Source organism: Cucurbita moschata, unplaced genomic scaffold (genome assembly GCF_002738365.1).
Source record: "Cucurbita moschata cultivar Rifu unplaced genomic scaffold, Cmos_1.0 Cmo_Scf00004, whole genome shotgun sequence".
Lineage (NCBI taxonomy): Eukaryota > Viridiplantae > Streptophyta > Magnoliopsida > Cucurbitales > Cucurbitaceae > Cucurbita > Cucurbita moschata.
The window spans coordinates 1,777,974-1,798,757 of NW_019268520.1; the positions used below are offsets into that span (position 1 = coordinate 1,777,974).

General features: G+C 36.2%; 5 protein-coding genes across 7 annotated transcripts; 3 read left to right on the forward strand and 2 right to left on the reverse strand.

Annotated features, from left to right (window-relative positions):
- Window positions 1-1,255: 1,255 nt before the first annotated feature.
- LOC111441427 (acyl-CoA--sterol O-acyltransferase 1-like) lies at window positions 1,256-2,582 on the forward strand. Its single transcript, XM_023078415.1, has one exon. It carries the CDS (start codon window positions 1,344-1,346, stop codon window positions 2,397-2,399), a length of 1,056 nt encoding a protein of 351 aa, XP_022934183.1. The 5' UTR covers window positions 1,256-1,343; the 3' UTR covers window positions 2,400-2,582.
- A 1,687-nt stretch (window positions 2,583-4,269) lies between these two features.
- LOC111441426 (acyl-CoA--sterol O-acyltransferase 1-like) lies at window positions 4,270-5,378 on the forward strand. Its single transcript, XM_023078413.1, has one exon. The coding sequence runs from the start codon at window positions 4,285-4,287 to the stop codon at window positions 5,347-5,349; it is 1,065 nt and encodes a 354-aa protein (XP_022934181.1). The 5' UTR covers window positions 4,270-4,284; the 3' UTR covers window positions 5,350-5,378.
- A 2,000-nt stretch (window positions 5,379-7,378) lies between these two features.
- On the reverse strand, window positions 7,379-10,111 carry LOC111441428 (structure-specific endonuclease subunit slx1). The gene is made up of 3 exons (XM_023078416.1): window positions 9,828-10,111; window positions 8,938-9,044; window positions 7,379-7,605 (listed from the first exon to the last, which is right to left on the reverse strand). Exons 1-3 carry the CDS (start codon window positions 10,031-10,033, stop codon window positions 7,427-7,429), a joined length of 492 nt encoding a protein of 163 aa, XP_022934184.1. The 5' UTR covers window positions 10,034-10,111; the 3' UTR covers window positions 7,379-7,426.
- Window positions 10,112-10,424: 313 nt separating this feature from the next.
- On the forward strand, window positions 10,425-13,750 carry LOC111441758 (porphobilinogen deaminase, chloroplastic-like). Its single transcript, XM_023078856.1, has 5 exons — window positions 10,425-10,779; window positions 11,953-12,358; window positions 12,900-13,106; window positions 13,180-13,357; window positions 13,435-13,750. The coding sequence occupies exons 1-5, from the start codon at window positions 10,553-10,555 to the stop codon at window positions 13,545-13,547; spliced, it is 1,131 nt and encodes a 376-aa protein (XP_022934624.1). The 5' UTR covers window positions 10,425-10,552; the 3' UTR covers window positions 13,548-13,750.
- A 685-nt stretch (window positions 13,751-14,435) lies between these two features.
- On the reverse strand, window positions 14,436-16,391 carry LOC111441760. Of its 3 annotated transcripts, none has more exons than XM_023078861.1 (2): window positions 15,583-16,391; window positions 14,436-14,780 (listed from the first exon to the last, which is right to left on the reverse strand). In XM_023078861.1, exon 1 carries the CDS (start codon window positions 16,332-16,334, stop codon window positions 15,657-15,659), a length of 678 nt encoding a protein of 225 aa, XP_022934629.1. In that variant the 5' UTR covers window positions 16,335-16,391; the 3' UTR covers window positions 14,436-14,780; window positions 15,583-15,656. The 3 variants fall into 3 exon arrangements, with proteins under 3 accessions (XP_022934629.1, XP_022934628.1, XP_022934627.1); XM_023078860.1 differs by having other exon boundaries at window positions 15,578-16,391; XM_023078859.1 differs by lacking the exon at window positions 14,436-14,780 and adding an exon at window positions 14,966-15,134 and having other exon boundaries at window positions 15,578-16,391.
- Window positions 16,392-20,784: the final 4,393 nt, after the last annotated feature.

The following is a 20,784-nucleotide window of genomic DNA, read 5'->3' on the forward strand; positions in this document are numbered from 1 at the left end:
AACGCGTATCTTAGGGGAAGATAAACGGTGAAACACGTAACGCGTATCTTAGGGGAAGATAAACGGTGAAACGCCTATCGCCTATCTTAGGGGAAGATAAACGGTGAAACGCGTATCTTAGGGGAGGATAAACGGTGAAACGCGTATCTTAGGGGAAGATAAACGGTGAAACGCGTATCTTAGGGGAAGATAAACGGTGAAACGCGTAACGCGTATCTTAGGGGAAGATAAACGGTGAAACGCGTAACGCGTATCTTAGGGGAAGATAAACGGTGAAACGCGTAACGCGTATCTTAGGGGAAGATAAACGGTGAAACACGTAACGCGTATCTTAGGGGAAGATAAACGGTGAAACGCGTAACGCGTATCTTAGGGGAAGATAAACGGTGAAACGCGTAACGCGTATCTTAGGGGAAGATAAACGGTGAAACGCGTATCTTAGGGGAAGATAAACGGTGAAACGCGTATCTTAGGGGAAGATAAACGGTGAAACGCGTATCTTAGGGGAAGATAAACGGTGAAACGCGTATCTTAGGTGAAGATAAACGGTGAAACGCGTATCTTAGGTGTACACCCTTATAAAGGGTGGTTTGTTCTCCTCTCCAACAATGTGAGATATCACAATCCATCCCCTTCGTGGCCAGCGTCCTTGCTGGCACTCTTTCCTTCCTCCAATCTATGTGGGATTGCCCTCAAATCCATCTCTTTGGAGCCAGCGTCCTGATTAGCACACAAATATTGTCCTCTTTAAGGATTGGTTGCCATTGGGTTATTTAATTTATTATAATTATCATTATTGTTTTGTGCTTGGAACTCTTCATTTAGATCAAAGTGAGTTGCAATCCTAACATTAGGATCCTAACCGTCTGATGGGAGACTAGATTAATGAGTTAACTGCAAATAAATTTTTGTTCTTGAAGTTAAGTTTTGACCTAAGGACATTTAATTAAATTATTTATTTCTAGCAAAAAAGTATCTATTTAAAGAGAATTTTAAACGTGTAAAGAAACAAAATTATATATTTTTATAGGTATATATTTAAAGAGAATTATTCGATAAATCTTATTTTTAATTTATACAATTAATTTATATTAAATTGAAATAATAATAAAATATACTGAATAATTTTTTTAAAAAATAAACCAATTTCCGACTAATTTAAGATTTAATAAATTATGGAAACAAAACTTAAAGATTGTCAGATTAAAAAAAGTATTTTAAAAAACCAGAAAAAAAAAATAATAATAATTTAAAATTCTAGAAAATTGCAGAATTTCAGTAATCTCCTCCGTCTTCACTTCCATTTCTAGAGAGAGAACCAGATCTAGAGAGAGAGAGGGGAAATGGAGGGAGAAGTCATTAACTTCATCATGGTCTGGTTAATCGTCTGTATGTCTCTCTGTTACTGCCATACCGCCGGAAAAATACTCCCTCCCGGCGCCGGCCGGTTCCTCGCCATCGCTCCTGTCGTCGTTCTCTTCTTCCTCCTCCCTCTGCAGCTAACTTCAGTCCACCTCGGCGGCTCTACCGCCTTCTTCATCGCTTGGCTCGCAAACTTCAAGCTCCTTCTCTTCACCGCCGGCAATGGCCCTCTCTCCGCCACTCCGCCGCTCCCTCTCCGCCGATTTCTCGCTCTCTCTTGCTTGCCGATCAAGATCCTCCAAAACCCCTCGGAGAAACAGAGCCCTAAAAATCACCACGAAACCCTAAATCAAGAACCCAAATCGTTCCTCAACTACTGGATTAAAGCCCTAATCGTTGCATTAATGGTGAAATTGTACGATTACTCGGAGTTTATTCACCCGAAAGTAATCTTGTTCATTTATAGCTGGCACGTGTACTTTTTTCTTGAGATTATTTTAGCGATCACGCAATTTTTCGGACGGACTCTGCTCGGGATCGAACTCGAGCCGCAATTTCACGATCCGTACTTCTCGACTTCGCTTCAGGATTTTTGGGGGAGGCGGTGGAATCTGATGGCGACGAACATTCTTCAGCCGACGATTTACAAACCGACGGTCAAGATTGCCGCTAAGGTCGTCGGACGGAAGTGGGCGCCATTGCCGGGAGTGATGGCGACGTTTTTGGTGTCGGCGATTATGCACGAATTGATATTTTATTATTTGGGCCGAATGAAGCCCAACTGGGAGCTGACGTGGTTCTTTGTTATCCATGGATTTGCTTTGACGGTGGAGATTCTAGTGAAGAAGGTGTTGCCCGAGAAGCGGCGGCTACCGGCGGCGGTATCGGTGCCGGTGACGCTGGTTTTCATCTTCTCCACTGCGATTTGGTTGTTTTTCCCGCAGTTCATGAGGTTGAAGATTGACGTGAAGGCGTTTGAAGAGTACGCGGCGTTGGTCAGTTTTATAAAGAAACTCGCTTTCCCATTGGTCAGTTGAGTTTTTTCTTTTTCTTTTTCTTTTTTTTTAATCATTTAAAATTAAGGTTATGCAAGTCCATCATGATCGATCAATAACCTATAAGATCTTTATAGGATCTTTAACGTCTTTTTCGAGTAGCATTAACATGATCCAAGTAAGTATCATATATAATTAGTTTATATAAGACCGAATTATTAAATATTTTACTTTTTTATAAATTTATTAATCGAGAATATTAATATTTCATAAAAAGATCGTGCATTCGAGTTTGTTATGACGGTGGTTACAATAACTTTTGTAGCTGATTTAATATGATGATATTTTTTATAATTTATCAAAATTTAATATAATTCACACGTTTTAAATTTTATAAAATTAAGAATTCATACGCGTCTATATTTAAATTCATTCCGTATATATATTATATCAATTAAAAATGATTAAATCATTAAAGGAAAAGTATAAAATATTGGTAGCACATTTTCGAGGGTATTATTATTATATATATATATTATAAAAATAAGTAATTGGAAGCAATTTTACGCAAATAAAAGAAAGTCAAAGGATCCATGGACAACTTGAACTCCAATAAGTTTTAATTAATTATTTTAAGATCGCGTATAAATCAAGTATATTATAAAAATATATTTTATTACAATATTCGTATTATGTAACAAATATATTTTTTAAATTAACTTAAGAGTTATGTTATAATTTTTTTGATTGGTTGGTGGGATTATGTGAACATAATAATTTTATTTAATTTATGTGATTTAAGCTGATTTAAAAATTAGAATGATATTAAAAAAATATAAGGAGATTTCACACACCTCAATCTCATAAACCAATTAATATTAGTTTTTTATTGAAATAAAATTATTAAGGTATATAAATTAATATTAAAACTGTGAAAATATTTGATACGTAAAATATACATTTGATTGTAAATGCTCGTGAGAATAAATGATTGGATTTGCGTTGACCAAGGTCAAGGTCGATAATTCATCTTTTTTGTCAAATAGGACATGCCCAATGCATGTCGTGACTTAGGGAACTCGGGGGTTAACTCTACTCAATTTCTAAACCTAAATTGAAGTGCCCTAGGTTAATTTTCCGTATAATTACATCTTTGTGACTCTATTGGAAGTGTTGTTTTGCACTTTTCACTCTCCCACTTGAGCAAGTACTGCATTGTTTTTCGAGAACCGCTCTTTTCCTTAACTAGAAACGACTTATGGTACCCATCATTTGTATGAATCGAGAGAAGCCAATCCCCTCCCTATTCTTTCTCGTTGTGTTCTTCCCTTCCTTTAGACAGGCCACAACTAGAGCATACCGTCTAAGACCCGTCCCGTCCAACAACTACTGATTATTTGTCAACAAGTAGGAGGCAACTAGCAATGCTAGCTTCTGAAAGATTATATGATATGAATAAAGATTACGCTCTAAGACCCGTTTTTCACATGATTGAGTTTCATTACATTAATGAACTCAGCCGAAAATACTTGCACCCCTTTATCAAAGCTTCCCTTTTGAATTATAATAAGGTCGTAATAGGATTCCGAACCTTTTTATACACGGTCTCGTGGGATTACTCCAATCTCTATTACATTATAAAAGCTTCTAATCTAACTTAAACATCAAAGTCCATACGACAAAATTACTATGTGGTTTAGCGTTGACCTGATTACAAAATCAACAACTAAGCTCGATCTTGATTCGATATTCATATCTTCTTCATTTCGTATAATATATTTTTTTTGGGACAGCTTCATTGATCCCACTAAACCCAATTTTTATTTCCTACGAAATCCTTTAAAATCGAAAACAAACAAGAAGAAGAACAAGAAACAAAGCAACCTCGTACCTTTCACCTCCATTTTTGAGCTCTGTTCCGCCATTAATGGCTGCCGAGATTCATGCATTCATTCAAACTCTGTTCCTGATTGCCTCTTCTCTCTGCCTCTGTTTCTCAATTAGAAACTCAATCCCAAATGGGTTCCTCAAATTCCTCTTTGTTCTTCCCTTCTTCTTCCTCTTCCTCTACATTCCTCTCCAATTCCAAACCATCCATCTCCGCGGCACCCTCGGCTTCTTCATCGGCTGGCTCGGCAGCTTCAAGCTCCTCCTCTTTGCCTTCGGCAAAGGCCCTCTCTGTTTTGCCGCCACCTCCTCCTCCCTCCGCCGCTTCCTCGCCGTCGCCTGCCTCCCAATCGACATCCCCGAACACAAATCTCCGCCCAACCGCTCCGATCCCGATCCGCTTCTCCCTCTGAGCTTCGCCGCAAAATTAGGGTTCCTAATCCTCACATTCGCCGCGATCTATTTCAAAAATCGATTCTACCCAAATGTGGTTCTAATTTTCTTCTGCCTCCTAATTTACCTCCTCCTCGAAATTCTCATCGGCGGAGCCACCGCCCTGGCGGAGGCGGTGCTCGGAGTCGAGTTATTGCCCTTTTTCGATGAGCCCTATCTCTCTGATTCGTTACAGGACTTTTGGGGGCGACGATGGAATCTAGTTTCCTCCAGAATCCTCCGCCCCGCGGTTTTCGATCCGTGCCGGAAACTCGCCGGCACTGTCGTCGGGAAGAAACCGGCGGCGATTATAGCGGTTATGGCGACATTTGCTGTCTCCGGTGTTATGCACGAACTGATCTACTTCTACATGGGAAGACTGACGCCGACTTGGGAGGTGAGTTGGTTCTTTCTGATACATGGAGTTTGTCTGGCGGCGGAGATGGCGGTGAAGTCAGCGGTGGGCGGGAGGTTCCGGCCGCCGCGGGTTGTATCTGGGGTGTTAACGATCGGGTTCGTGATGGCGACGAGTTTTTGGCTCTTTTTCCCGCAGCTTTTGAGGTTTAAAGCGGATGTCAGAATGCTTGAAGAGTACGCGGCTTTGGGCGCGTTTGTGAAGAGTGTGACGGCCGAGTTAATCGGACCGTTGTTCATTTCATTTCAAGTCAAATAAATCTTTCATTTTACCAACCTAATTAAATTACAATTTGGGATCTAAAATCTTTTAAATTTATGTATAATTCCTTTTTTTTTTTTAATTTAATTGTATTTTAAATTTTAAAAAATAATGGATAAGTTTCTTTAATTCTTTCATGTCTCATTCTTATAAATTATAATACTTTGTAATATAATATTTATACTATATAAAAGAATATTAATAGAATCAATTTGTATTCTCGTGATTTATATATATATATATATATATATATATATATATATATATATAAAAGAATATTAATGAAATCCATTTGTATCATCGTGATTCACGAGGAATAGGTTAGATTGTCATTATTCAACTTTTTTAAAGGAAGAGATTTAAAAGGGTAACCTTTTTTGCTTTTCGAGAATTTTAGTATTTTATTTATAAAATTATATTAGGTTTATTATTTATTTATTTATTTATATATGTACCATGACCTTCCAACATAATACTATTCACTTTAAATATAGGTGTTCCTGTTTTGTTTTCGAATTTTTTTAAAAAATTCGATAATATCTTTATTTATATAAATATGATATTTTCTTTAATTAGCCTCCACGTGGGTGGAAGAGTGGGAAAGAAATATTTCTTAATAAAGGTTTAGAAACCTTTCTTTAGTAGCACGTTTTAAAATCGTGAGACTGACGGTGATATGTAACATGTCAAAACAGACAATACCTGCAAGTGGTGGGCTTCATCACAATGACAACACAACACGACTCCACTGCTCCAACGAGGATGAGGACGAGGACGACAGATTTTCGTTCGGGAACAAACAAACTCATAAAATATTAAAAAAAAAAAAAATCACACACATATATAACATAGGAAAGGAAGGTTCACCATATGATAGTGTGACGATGCTTCATCATATGGTCTGTTATTTATTTTAAAGACTTATTGATTATTAAAATTGAAAGTTTGGGAGATGGCGTTAAAGTCAGCGGTGGGCGGGAAGTTCCGGGCGCCGCCGGTTGTACCGGCGTCGTTAATGATTGGGTTCGTGATGGCGACGAGTTTTTTGGCTGTTTTTCCCGCAGCTTTTGAGGTTTAAATCGGACGTTAGTATGTTTGTAGGGTACGCGGCTTTGAGCGCGTGTGTAAAGAGTATGATCGCCGAGTGGATCATGCGTTGCTCATTTAATTTCGTTTTTATTGTAAGCGGTTAATTTACAAATTTGGTTATAAACAGTAAATTTAAGTTTAATTTTTTTTATTTGATAATTATAAAACTTAAAAAATGGCAATTATTTATTTATTTTTTACTTATATTTAAAAATATATATTTGGTTCCAATTCATAACATTTTATTTATTTTTTAGTTGCTTTATACTAAATTAATAAAAATATCTTTAAAATTTCTACTTTATCTAAAAAATACTCTTGAATTAAAAATAAAAAAAAAAACTTAAAAACACAATTATCGTTAGTTTTGGATGAAAACGAGTAATAGTTTATTTCAAAAATATCTTTAAACTTCTAATACTATTTCAAAAATACCCTTAAAACTTTTAAATGTTACATTAATACCCTTAAACATTTTTTAAACAATTCAAATATCATTAATCCTATATTTAAAAAATACCTATACAATTTTAAAAGAAACATTAATATATTTTAACTTTTTAAAAAAATTCAAGAAAAAAAAATCTTACTATTAATGTATGAATGAAAACCATTTATCGATGTCTTATATATTACCTACAAACGTTTTAATGTCACTTTAAAAAGTGTCCGAGTACTTTTGAGATGATAAATGTATTTTCTATTTTTTAAGTTTTTAAAAAAGTTCAAAGATATTATGACGAAACTTTTGAAAACTCTAAGGTATTCTACTTTTGAAAGTTCAAAGGATATTTTTGAAACAGAGTAGTATCGATTTCCAACCAAAATTAACGGTAATAGCATTTTTGAACTTTTTTGAAGAAACTTATGAAGATTTAAAAATGTTTTATTTTATGAAAAGTAAAGTTTAAGGAGATTTTAATTAATTTAGCATTTTATCTAATAAACAACTTTTGGTAATAAATTGATAAATATTGTAAAAGAATCAGGAGGGATCGAGTTCCCAATCAAACTCAAATTGAGTGCAATCAAACAGACCTTTCACTTTTCCCAGAGCTCTCTGCCTTTGCTTCAGCAACCTTAATGTCACATCATCTACTTCTTCCTTTCTCATATGGCACATTTTCCTGCAAATTTCTTTCCATTTTGATTCAAACTCACAAGCTGCATACCAAAGTACACGAAAACAGCATCAGTAAAGGTGTGGGAATGATTTTATCCAACATTTCTCGGTTCGAAAGCTCTAGAGAAATTTGATTATCGGGTTGGTGATCCAAATAGAACTGCAAGACATGTTTAGAATGATGTGTTTTGAGTCAAACCAATCATATTTTTAAGCTCTTAGAAAGCCGGTCAAAACAGGCTCTTGAGATATGAACTTGAAGAATGTTCATAGCAACAAGTCGAGACGCCTACGCGTGGGGCCATTACTGACGCCCCTTGCCTTGATACTACTTCAACAAGGGAGCTGCCCCTTGCCTTGGCCTTAACGACCCACCTTCTTTCCTTTATCAGTTTGATAAATAAAAAAAAATAAAAATAAAAAAACTAAAAAACAAGGGGGCTTTCAAGCTGCTATTTAAATCAGAAATGCTATAAGTTGCAGCTTGTTTCATTTCCAGGGGAAAAAATCAAATCAAAATACACTAAAGATGGAAGGCCCCATTTGGAAGGTATGAGTCCTAACATGCATATAATTTGGGAGCGGGAGATTACCACACTAGCACAACTTATGCACACCTCAGCTATTCTCACACGACAACAATCTCGCCCTACGACATTTGGATGCTAGGTAACTTGTACAATATTCTACATGGATCGGCACCATAATTTGAACTCATTCTCTTCAAGTTCTTCATTTATTTACATGGTCTTTGGTCACAACTAAATCAATCCATGATGATTAAAATGCATCTTATAATAAATATCAGCGTGGAGCAATGAATAAAGATTGTTTCTCACGGAAATAGTATTCACAATACGAGAAAGTCTGAAATACATCTGACCATTGACATCTAATGTAACAGCTCAAGTCAACTACTAGCAAATATTGTCCACTTTGTCCTGTTACATATCGTCGTAAGCCTCATAGTTTTAAAAACGCGTTTGCTAGGGAGAATTTTTCACACCCTTATAAAGAATGTTTCGTTCCCCTCTCCAACCGATGTGAGATCTCACAATCCACCCCCCTTGGGGGTCAGCGTCCTCGCTGGCACACCGCTCGATGTCTGGCTCTGATACCATTAGATGCCCGAGTTGGTCAAAGGCGTCAGGTTAAGGTTCTGGTCCGAAAAGAAAAGTTCAAAGAGAACAATATCTGCTAGAAGTGCTAGCGGTGGCTTGGACTGTTACATCTAACTTAGGAAGATCACTACCAGAACAAAGAAACTAGGAAATATCTCACCTGTTCAAGAGCCCTAAGCAACATAATGTCTAGAATGACTACAATCACAAATAGGCAGGCAATGCCCTAGAAATTCTATTTTAAATGGATACCTTGACTTTGGTCTTTAAAACCATGAATTTTGCACGCACAAATCCAGGGTCGCCCCGCTCGAGTTGCCTTTGCACCACCTTTTATTTCACCATTATGTTGTTTTAAACTGTACAAGAATACAACTTCGTGACATTAGGAAATATTTGAATACCGCTTATGCGTAAAGCATATCTCACAACAGTGTGGGCATGATCCCAAAACACTCCCTATCTTACAAGCTCAAAAGAAAATCAATACCTCGACTGATTAATCAAGCAGTTCAGCACCTAAACCCAAGTTCTTTTTCAAAGACCAACCTCGTCTTTATGCACCAAATTGACTCAATACAAAGTTATATCCATAACAAGTGACACAATTTGAGCATATTTTTCAAAGAATTGCACTTATTCACCTAGTAACGGTTGTAAATTGACATAAAGAATCGGATTCATGAACATTTTTGGTACATTCCCTTCTCCTATTCCCTTCTCCTATGCATACACCTACTGGAATTCATATGGTTCATCTCTCATATTGATACATGAATCATCTTGTATGCTTATATAAATGATCTTCTAGGATGGTTATTGAGATTGAGTGTCATTTTGTATTTACCTAGTGGCATTTGAGAGGAAGTGAGACTTTGTATATACACTTTGATTATTGTGATTGGTGGCAGTCCGTGGATGAATGACGTAAATCTTTGTGTCTCTTTATTTAATTTCTGGTTCATCGGTGTGTGAGTTTGATCGAGTCAGATTATTCAACAATATGAAGCCAAATGTTTAACCTAAAAGCTCGAAATATCAATTTTTAAGGCTAAATCGAACACGACCTAGAAAAAATTTCAACACCAAATCATGGAATCTGGGATTAAAACAAGAAACGTAAGAGAAGAAATTCGACATACCGTCGATCAAAGTCGAGGGTGACTCCTACATAGGTTTTGATGGGGGGATTGGAGGAGATGATGAGATAAACGCACCATTTCTTCGGCTCCGGCTCTGATTTGACGATCAATGTTGGAACCTTAGTTGATGAAGAAGAAGATTTCGAAACTTCTGGGCTTGAAATTGGGAGTTTTTGGCTACGAAATGTCTGAGAGAGCAGCCTCATAGTCTTCGTTCATCGGCGCGGGTTCGAACCTGCACATTTGGTTGACCGTTTTTTGCCCTCGGATTTAATTTGATTTAGTTTTAGGACATAGCAATATTTTAAATGTCTTAATTATGTTTATTTTCATCCAAAAGAAAATATGCACACTCATTATGTTTATATATATATATATATTTTGGACTGACCCGACCAACTTTTCGGGTTACAATTCAACCAAACCCATATCATATTTTTTAAAAAATATTTAAAATAAGGAAAAGCAAAACCAATCTTGATGGCCGGTCCAATCCGAGTATGAACAGATCAAACCGTCTTGAACCGGACCGTAAAAATCCCTTTTTTATTTTATTTTTTTTTTAAAAAGTTTTGCAAATGGAAGTGAAATGGATGAGAATCCTATCTGCCAACGCGAATGCAGAGATTTGGCCTGTTGGGTCATCAAAAACAATCCCTTCTAAGCTAACCCATCTCCTTTTTCTTTCTTCTTCTTCTTCTTCTTCTTCTTCTTCGTCTTCTCAAATGGTTGCTTTATCTTCCCCTTCTGTAAGCCACTCTCCCATGGCTCACCCTTGTAATCTTGCCTCCCTTTCTCTTCCTGGGTTCTCCTCACTTTCCCTTAAACCTCCGGCTTTCACTAATGGCCCCAAGAAACTTCATGGGTTTGGCCTCATAAGAGCCTCTGTTGCTGTGGAGCAGCAGGCAGGGAAGACCAAGGTTGCTCTCCTCAGAATTGGCACCAGAGGAAGGTATAACTTTTTTGTTTTGTGGGTCTTTTTTAGATTTTCTTTTGGTTTATGTTTTTGGATGTGTTCAGTTTCTAATCATGAGTTTGTGGCTGATTTGAGGGATAATGTACGGCATTGAGTTGTTGTTTAAGGGTTTGGATCAGTTCAATTTGTGCATTTTAACTGTGATTAAGTTCAGATGAAGTGTTTATGCTGCTCATGCTATCAATCATGGCAGTGATAGTGTTTTACCTTACAATCTAAATGTTTGGATCCAATCTGGTGCTGTTAGAGTAGAATCAGTTCTTCGTTAGAAGAGTAAGTCTATTGTGAGATCCTACGTCGGTTGTGGAGGAGAACGAAGCATTCTTTATAAGGGTGTGGAAACCTCTCCCTAGCATACGCGTTTTAAAATCTTGAGGGGAAGCCCAGAAGTGAAAGTTCAAAGAGGACAATATATGTTAGTGGTGGGATTGGGCCGTTATAAATGGTATTGTCGCCAGACACCGGGTGATATGTCAGTGGAAGGATGAGCCTCGAAGGAGGGTGGACACGAGGCAGTGTGCCATCAAAGACGTTGGGCCCCAAAGGGGGTGGATTGGGAGATCCCACATCAGTTGAGGAGGACGAAACATTCTCCATAAGAGTGTGGAAACCTCTCCCTAGCAGACACGTTCTAAAAACTTGAGGGGAACCCCAAAGAGGACAATATTTACTAGCGATGGCCTTAGGTTGTTACAAATGGTATCAAAGCCAGACACCGGGCAATGTGCAACCGGAAGGCTTAGCCCCAAAGGAGGGAGGACACGAGGCGGTGTGCTAGCAAGGTCATTGGACTCCGAAGGGGTGTGGATTAGGGGTCCCACGTCGATTTGAGAAGGGAACAAGTGCCAGTGAGGACGTTGGGCCCAAAGGGGGTGGATTGTGAGATCCCACATCGGTTGGGGAGGACGAAACATTCTTTATAAGGGTGTGGAAACCTCTTCTAGCAAACGCGTTTTAAAAACCTTAAGGGGAAGCTTAGAAGGAAAAGTCTAAAGAGAACAATATATACTAGCGGTGGGCTTAGACGGTTACGTCAAGGCTCGTAGTTTTCTTATCTAAACCTGGAACTATGCCTATAAACACAATGTACTTCATTTTCTATATGCTTGTTTGATTGGGTTTACTTTATCTTCTTCTGTGTCAGGACAGCCCATTAGCACTTGCCCAGGCTCATGAGACAAGAGACAAGCTCATGGCTTCCCATCCTGAGCTAGCTGAAGATGGTGCCATTCAGATTGTTGTTATCAAAACCACTGGTGACAAAATACTCTCTCAGCCACTTGCAGACATTGGTGGGAAAGGCTTATTTACAAAAGAGATTGATGATGCACTTATCAATGGTGACATAGACATTGCTGTTCACTCAATGAAAGATGTCCCAACTTACTTACCTGAGAAAACCATCCTCCCGTGTAACCTTCCGAGGGAGGACGTCCGGGACGCATTCATTTCTCTACGTGCAGGTTCACTTGCCGAGCTTCCAGCTGGAAGCGTCGTCGGTACAGCTTCACTGAGAAGAAAGTCTCAGCTACTGAATCGATATCCGTCCCTCGAAGTAAGTATGGTGTGTTATGTAATGGAAAAACATCCAAAAAGTTTATGTTCTACGTTGACATTGTTGTGGTGTATGTTGAATTCTGATTCTTGATGGAACGTTTATGTGTGAGATCCCATGTTGGTTGGAGAGGTGAACGAAACATTTCTTATAAGGGTGTGGAAACCTCTTCCTAGTAGACACGTTTTAAAATCTTGAGAGGAAGCCCTTGAAGGGAAAGCCCAAAGAGGACAGTATCTACTATCTGTAGGCTTAGACTAGTACAAGTGGTATCAGAGTCAGACACTAGACGGTTTGCTAACGAGGACACTAGGCCCCCAAGGGGGGTGGATTGTAAGATCTAAGCATTCTTTATACACTGGAAACCTCTCACTAGCATACGCGTTTTAAAACCGTGAGGTTGATAGCGATACGTAATGGGCCAAAACAGACAATATCTACTAGCATGGTAGTGTTTAATGAGTCTTAAATCTTCAATCTTGTATGTTGGTTCTGATACTCAATCTCGTTTTTTCCATTGTTTGTTGGTGTCATTTGTTAGGTACTCGAAAATTTTCGAGGTAATGTCCAAACAAGGTTGAAAAAACTAAACGAAGGAGTAGTCCAAGCAACACTATTAGCTCTAGCTGGACTTCGACGTTTAAATATGACAGAAAACGTTACTTCGATCCTTTCAATCGATGAAATGCTTCCAGCTGTTGCTCAGGGAGCTATCGGTATCGCCTGTCGAAGCGACGATGACAAAATGGTGCGTTTTCATTGGCTATACAAATCAATATTTGTCCATGAAAGTTCATTGCTATACAAATCAATATTTGCAGGCTGAGTACTTAGCCTCATTAAACCATGAGGAAACAAGACTGGCTGTTGTTTGTGAGAGAGCTTTCCTCGAGACTCTTGATGGATCATGCCGAACCCCGATTGCGGGATATGCGTCGAGGGATGAAGATGGCAATTGTATATTCAAAGGGTTGGTAGCTTCCCCGGACGGAACCCGAGGTACGATCTCAAACGTTCATGTTCGAATGAAATAACTTCTACATTGCTAGAACATTGAATATCTACATCTTTTACAGTTCTTGAAACTTCTCGACGAGGTTCGTACGCCATTGACGATATGATAGCAATGGGGAAGGATGCTGGCAAGGAGCTACTTTCTCGAGCAGGTCCGGGTTTTTTTGATAGCTAGTTAGTTTAAAATTTAGGATAAAAGTGAAGGCTTCATATCCAAATCTTCAAGTGAGTAGGAGTTATGTTCATCCTTTGTTTTGTTAATTGGTTGTGTAAATTAGAATAGAAATCATTTAGACTATCTTGGGTTCCTCAAATAAGTCTATGCAAACTAGCCATTTCTAATCCTCAATCTCTATACAAACATGTGTTACTCTTTAATGGTTGTATTTGATCCGTTGATTGGGTGATCAAACGCTCGGACTTGAACCGAAAGCTACCGAGCCTCTTCATGTTCACTTCTTCATTTGCAAATGATACGTTTGGAATATAAACTCTCTTGTAACAACTCAAGTTCACTGTTAGTAGATATTGTCCTCTTTGGACTTTCCCTTTCAAACTTCCCCGCTAGCAGATATTATCCTCTCGACTTTCCATTTCGGGCTTACTCTCAAGGGTTTAAAACATGTCTACTAGGGAGAGGTTTCACACCCTTATAAGGAATGCTTCACAATTCACCTCCCTTGGAGCCCAGCGTTTTTGTTGGCACACTGTCTGGTGTTTGGCTCTTATATCATTTATAACAGCCCAAGTCCACCCCTAGTCGATATTGTCCTTTTTGGGCTTTCCGTTTCATACTATCCCCTTAAAGTTTTAAAACGCGTATACTAAAAAAAGGTTTCTACACCCTTATAAGGAATGTTTCGTTTCCCTCTTCAACACTGATGTGGGGTCTCACACATATCCTTCCCGATCAAGGGGAAATCCACCCATTTGGAACCATATCCTTAAAGTTTTAAAACGCGTATACTAAAAAAAGGTTTCTACACCCTTATAAGGAATGTTTCGTTTCCCTCTTCAACACTGATGTGGGGTCTCACACATATCCTTCCCGATCAAGGGGAAATCCATTTGGAACCATATCCTTAGTTGGGTGATTGCCGAAATGAGCAAAAGCTAGAGAGTTTCTACGCTCTAGAGCACCACCACCATGCTCAACTCATTAAGACATATTATACTTAAACGAATATTAGCACTCAAACTCTTGGGTTGGGGATTGATTACAGTCCCGTCGTACCTCGTGATCAGATAAGGGTTATGAGCATCAACTCTTGGATATGCAAGAGGAATGTGCCGATAATGAGCAAGGGAGTATATAACGTCGGGGTATGTTGTCACGAAAAATTCCACATCAACATCACCGTTTATAAAAAATACCTTGTCCAGCATCCTTGCGAGGGATTTGAGATGACTTGATACCAAGATTGAAAGGATAAGGATAAAAAGATATAACCACACGTGAGAATATTTGTTAAAATCACCGTAATTAAATGGTGGATAACATTTCTATATTTATAATCATTTACCGAATCAAATAAATCACAGAGAAAATGAAAAGAGCAATAAATGGATACACGATATTAGCCTATGATTAAAGGTCAAATATGATACCTATAATAAATTGTAATGAAGACTAAATATTCTCGACAATACAATATATTAGTCTATAATCAAGGGTCAAATATGATACATACGATATACTATAATGGAATGCTAACATCCTCATCACTCTGCATCAGCCTCATCACTCTCCAAATAGTTGTAGCTGCACGTTCAAAATTTTAGGAGATGGATATTTTTATACATATATATAAATAAAACAATAAATTTTGAAAACATATTCACACTATACTTTTCTTACTAAAAATTAATATTATTAAAAATATATGAACAAAATAGACTAAAATAATAATTAGTATTTATTCACTATTAATGCTGTTATTTTAATTTGTCATTTATTTTTATGAATAAACTTTAAATTTATATTATCTTGGTCAATAAAATTTTAATTTACTTTATTACATAATTAATAAATAATAACACACTTATTTGTTGATATTATTTAATTATATTTAGGCTTATTTAGGTCAGCTTCATATATATATATATATATATATATATATATATATATATATCAATTAGTAAAATTATTGGTTTTTACAGCGTTTGGACCCACACGAGTAGCCATTAATTTAGAAAAGAAATTACCATACAAGGACGGTCACTTCCGCCATTAGAATATTCTCCAAGCTCCCTCGCATGGTGGTTTTCCGTAACCGTATTTTGCCTAAACCTCTGATGAAACCCTACCAAAAGCACCTCCTCCGTGGATGACGACGTCCAGTTCGGCTTTCGATCTCAGGCAACGTCTGAGGTAGAACAGCGCCGCCGTGCAGAGTATGGCGCAGAGTCGTCCCCACAGTACTACAATCGCTACCGCAACAATTACAATTACGAGATCGAACTTCTTGTTTGGGGAATTTGTCGGCGGTTTCCAGCGGTCGGAGGACGGCAGCGATGTAGTTAGGGCGGCGGCGGCGGTAGGGAGATGAGAGATTGATTTCTTCAAACCTTTTTCGGAGTGTAACGACGGGGAAGTTTTTTTCTCCGCCGTGGAATTAGACTGAGTTGACTCGGATTTCGGATTCGACTGAGTTGACTCGGATTTCTTCCGAGTTTTACTCGGCTTTATTGTCTTACAGCCCGAATCCACGATGATTTCGCCTTTAATCAGCGGCGGCGGAGGCGGTGTATTGAACTCCGGCGACAAAGAGAGTTCATCGTGACATGGTACGGCGGCGTCGAGCGGCACAGTTGCAGAGGACTTCTTGAATCGAAAACGAAGCGACGGAGTCCTGCGGTTCGGGGAGGCGATCGGGTGAGCCTTTTGGCGTTGAACGTTGGGGGAAGATCTGAAGCAACGGAAGAGAAAATGGAGTCGGGGCTTGTCGGAAGATTCCGCCATGGGAGAGCAAAAATGGAGCAGAGGAAAAGGAAGAAGGGGCGTTGAAGTGAGTTTTTATTTTAAAGGAATTTGAGTAAACAAGAAGAGTCCATGGAAATAAAATTATTATTATTATTATTATTATTGTTTTTTAATTTGATATTTTGATTAATAAATGATTTTTATGAATTTACAACAATTGCTTGCCTGCCTAGTAATTAATCATTTAATTACTAATAATTATGATTATTTTATTTGCAATGTAACCATATGGGTCGTGTGAAAAATTTGAGGTTATTAGTGTAATCTTAAACCTCGGAAATGATCGTATGCAATAAATAACACAAATGGTTTATAGTATATGGATGAAATTGAGTGTATCTTTGTAACAATATTGATACGACTACTTTGTAATTATCACAATGATTTGATTTAAATTGTTCATGTAAGTGTTGATTTCAAGACTTAACAACTTAATCTCACCTTCACAGAGGGCCTAAGAGAGAGACTTAGTTTATAGTTGGATCATAAATAAATTGTTGATTAAGATTAAGATCTAAACTTTTGATTCAACTGTAATTATAAACCTTTCATGAACGATTGACTTGCGTGTAATGATTACATCTATCGACACAACTTGTCATATAGTGTCTATGAATGCTATCCAAATCAAAATATTTAATTAAATAACTTGTAACTGATTGAACAATGAAAATACTATGAAATTTTATATTTGAGATTTCAACCGAACTCATCCGATAAATATATATTGAATTATTTTATTATATTTAAGTATAATTAAAATAAAATATTCAATTTATAAATATATTAGATAGTGTTGAGTGTTTATGAAGTATAATTGTAATTTAAGTTTTTTTTTTCTTTTAAATGAGAATGGTAGTGGATTTTAATTGGTTGACTTTGAATAAATGATGGGATTGATAATAGAAATGACGTGGAATTTTATGATGGGAAGATAATAATAATAATAATAATAATTAATAAATAAATAATAATGTAACAAAAAATTCCAACAATAATTTCACGTTAACTTAACAACTTTGACATAAAAAAAAATTAATAAATTGAGGATAAATAAAAGTCAACTTATTATGGGGTGAAAGACTTAAACTTAATGTTAATAAATGTCCGTAAATTTAATATTTGAAATAGTAATCACTATTTTATCTACTAAATTATATATAGTTTTCGAATATTTTTAAAAATAGAGTATGATATTATTTTTAAAATAATATGATTTTCAAATTTTAAAAATGTTTGGTTATATAATAATAAAGGAACCGTTGATTTTTTTTAATTTGAAAATTAAATATATTTTTAAAGAAAGCAACTGATTGTATTTTTTTAAAGAATAATTAGAAGAAAAAAAAAACAGTGTTTTCAAAGGCCATTACATACTTATTCTAACATGATTTATATTAAAATATATAATTTTTGCTGCAAAAAATGGTCCTATTAAAATATACAAAAAAAAATAAAAATTGGCCAAATTACCAAATTATAATTAAATATATATATATATTATCATTTATGTAATGTATTTAAAATTAAATAAGTCTTCTTCAATACAAGAATTAATATAATATTAAAAACAATATAATAAAATAGGAATAATAATTCCTCGTAATTTCAACGTTGAATTTCTTACCAAATTAAAAATAAATAATAAATAAAATAGGGAAAAAAAATATTATGGTTGCTTCTTCACCAAGGCTATAATTGGACACCAACTTGTCTTTGCTTCATATATTTTTTTTTTAATTTAAAGTAATAAATCACGTTTTTTTTTCTTAATTATTTATTTATTTTGATAAAATATAAAATTCAAGAGAGACGTTTTTCATGAATTATTTGTTAATATGAATATAACCTAATTTCCAAATTAAGAAAGCGCCAAACGAATTCTCCAAATTAAGTTGTTTCACGGGGACGGAAAATGCAATCTCATACAATTAGGGTTCATAGTGGGACCTATCTTTTCATGTGGGTAGGTTGGATGCATAGTACTTTTTTAGAAACGGTTCACGTACATTTGCATGAACTCACTAAGCGTGCTCGTATACATGACCCTAAGTTTGACTACGGGCTAACGCACGTTTGCGTTGCCATAAAAACCAACGTAAAAGGAGCGTGTATCATATCATGATGTACGTGTTCTTACAAAATATATTGGAGAAGTATCCTATACTCCCAACATACAACATGCATGAGGGTCTTATAATTTTAAATCATAGTAGATGGTTATGATGCACATCATACTTCTATTCTTTTCGGGACATAACTCTTATAAGTTTATGGTTCTATCTTCGTAACAAAAAGAAATATATTTAAATCCATATTAATCTCTGGGACGGGAATTCACCGGAGGAGATGACGGTGAGGTTGCCGGAGCTTAACTTGGAAATGGTACACATCAGCTGAAAAAATGGGCGTGTGGTGTTTGCTTTTGTCTGCAAATTTATTTTCGTAGCATATGTAACGACCTATTTTTCAACTATAATAAAGTCGTTACTGTTTGGTCTTAGTGCGTCGCCTCCGTCATCCGTATAGGGGTGTCTTGCCTTTACCTGAAATGTAAGAGTAACACATGACTTGAGTATTTTAAGAAATACTCAGTAAGTGATTCACTATTTGGGTCGTGAACTGTAAACACATGCAACATGATGAGACTTATCATTTAAAACATCATTTCATTCTCTTATGCAGCTTTCCAGTCCAGGCTAAATTGGATGTATATTACTTCTCTACACACGTGAGAACGTGGACTCACCAGGCGGGCTCACACACCCCTTGAGACTGTTGGTCAAGCTAGCACTTGCTAACAGGCTGTTACCGAACACCTAGAGGGAATAACAGTTGTCGTAACATCATGGCAAATATGATGAACATAATCAGTCTCATACTGTATGCGTTCGTACTCATCATAATGAACAAGTATTTTGATGCATGTGACCAGACAGTTATGTATGAGGTTCCCATACTTTCCATCATGACATGAAAAATAAGACAAGACAACCTCCATTCTTTCCTAACATATTAAATCTGGTAATTATGCGTACATAATTCTTATACATCATTTCATACATAACATTGTGATATGAACCAATGTATCAATCATGCAATATAAACTTCAAGAAAGATGCGAAGAAAATGTTGTTCCAATTATCACAAGATGTTGCAATTCATGATTATATGTTTAGAATCATTCAAGCTTGACATAATCAATCTTGTTTGTCGAGTTATTTGAATCTAAAACAAGTGTTTTTGCCTTAAGATATTTAATTAACAAGGTAATCTGAATTTCACTTTCCCTCGTAATGATTTCTTATCATTAAGGCTAAGTGCTCCTACCTTTCCTTATTCAAAAGCTAAGTTTTTTTTACAGTTCTATATAGTTTAGATTGTATGTTTAGAATCATGGCATTTCGTTTATCCCATAGCACAATTTGACGTATCATATAACGTAACATAACATAATATCACATATCAAAACATATCACACATATGACACGTGCAAGGGCCACTACGCACGTGTCATCATACATGAAACAATTCTTCCAACCAAACCGATAGTTGAGCCACTTACCTAATTAGCTTAAGTTGATGTCACTAATTTATCCTTAATGAAAGTTCGCTTATGTTCTTTGACATCCAAGTCAACCCATGTGAGCCCATACATCAATTTCAAGTTTAAAATTCTGCAAGACTATTTTTTAAAATTTTACGATGGTCCATGTGTTAGATTTTTGTGAACATTAGAGTCTTTGCATGAGTAGACTCTTGGAATATATATATATATCATCTATAATTCTTATTCTGTAAAATTAGTTGTATTTGATTTTTTCATTGTTTCTAAGGTGGGTTAGGCAGTAAATCTTAAATTAAAAAAATATTCCAATATTATTTAGTTGTTTGAATCACTTAACCCAAATATTATTTATGACTCGACCAAAAAAAAAAAAAAGTTTTGGAGAATCGACTTACTGTGTTGATCTCTTCTTAAGACAATCGTTCCTTCGCCAATCAGACATGTTTAAAAGAACGGATAAAAAAAAAATTCTACGGAGTTTTTTGAATAATCTATGTGAGGTAAATGAGAATCTCAAAGAGAGTTTTACGTGACACGATGAGAGTTGGTTAGGAGGAGAGGAAGAGTGAATTTGGAAGATTGAGAGTGGGCGTGGAAGATAACCTAATTTCGTTTGCCCTAATATCAATTCTTTAGCTAAGTCTATAAGTTTCCTTTTACACTTGCTCTCGTTGAAGAACGTTTTTTTTTTTTTTTGCTAAATTAATAAAAATACTTTTAAATTTTGGAGTTTGTTTTTAAAATACATTTACAGTAAACCGTTACTGACTAATTTATTTTAAAAATACTCTTGAACTTTAAAACATAAACGTGTAAGAAGAGATGTCATACAAAATGTTAAAAAAATTTAAAGGTTAAAAA

Coding starts and splice junctions, on each gene's coding strand:
- LOC111441428 (XM_023078416.1), bottom strand. CDS start 10,033: ATGAGGCTGCTCTCTCAGACATTTCGTAGCCAAAAACTCCCAATTTCA. Junction 9,045..9,827: donor ACCCTCGACTTTGATCGACG/GTATGTCGAATT, acceptor ATTCTTGTACAG/TTTAAAACAACATAATGGTG. Junction 7,606..8,937: donor TTTTAAAGACCAAAGTCAAG/GTATCCATTTAA, acceptor TTTGGTATGCAG/CTTGTGAGTTTGAATCAAAA.
- LOC111441427 (XM_023078415.1), top strand. CDS start 1,344: ATGGAGGGAGAAGTCATTAACTTCATCATGGTCTGGTTAATCGTCTGT.
- LOC111441760 (XM_023078861.1), bottom strand. CDS start 16,334: ATGGCGGAATCTTCCGACAAGCCCCGACTCCATTTTCTCTTCCGTTGC.
- LOC111441758 (XM_023078856.1), top strand. CDS start 10,553: ATGGTTGCTTTATCTTCCCCTTCTGTAAGCCACTCTCCCATGGCTCAC. Junction 10,780..11,952: donor AGAATTGGCACCAGAGGAAG/GTATAACTTTTT, acceptor GTGTCAGGACAG/CCCATTAGCACTTGCCCAGG. Junction 13,358..13,434: donor TTCCCCGGACGGAACCCGAG/GTACGATCTCAA, acceptor CATCTTTTACAG/TTCTTGAAACTTCTCGACGA.
- LOC111441426 (XM_023078413.1), top strand. CDS start 4,285: ATGGCTGCCGAGATTCATGCATTCATTCAAACTCTGTTCCTGATTGCC.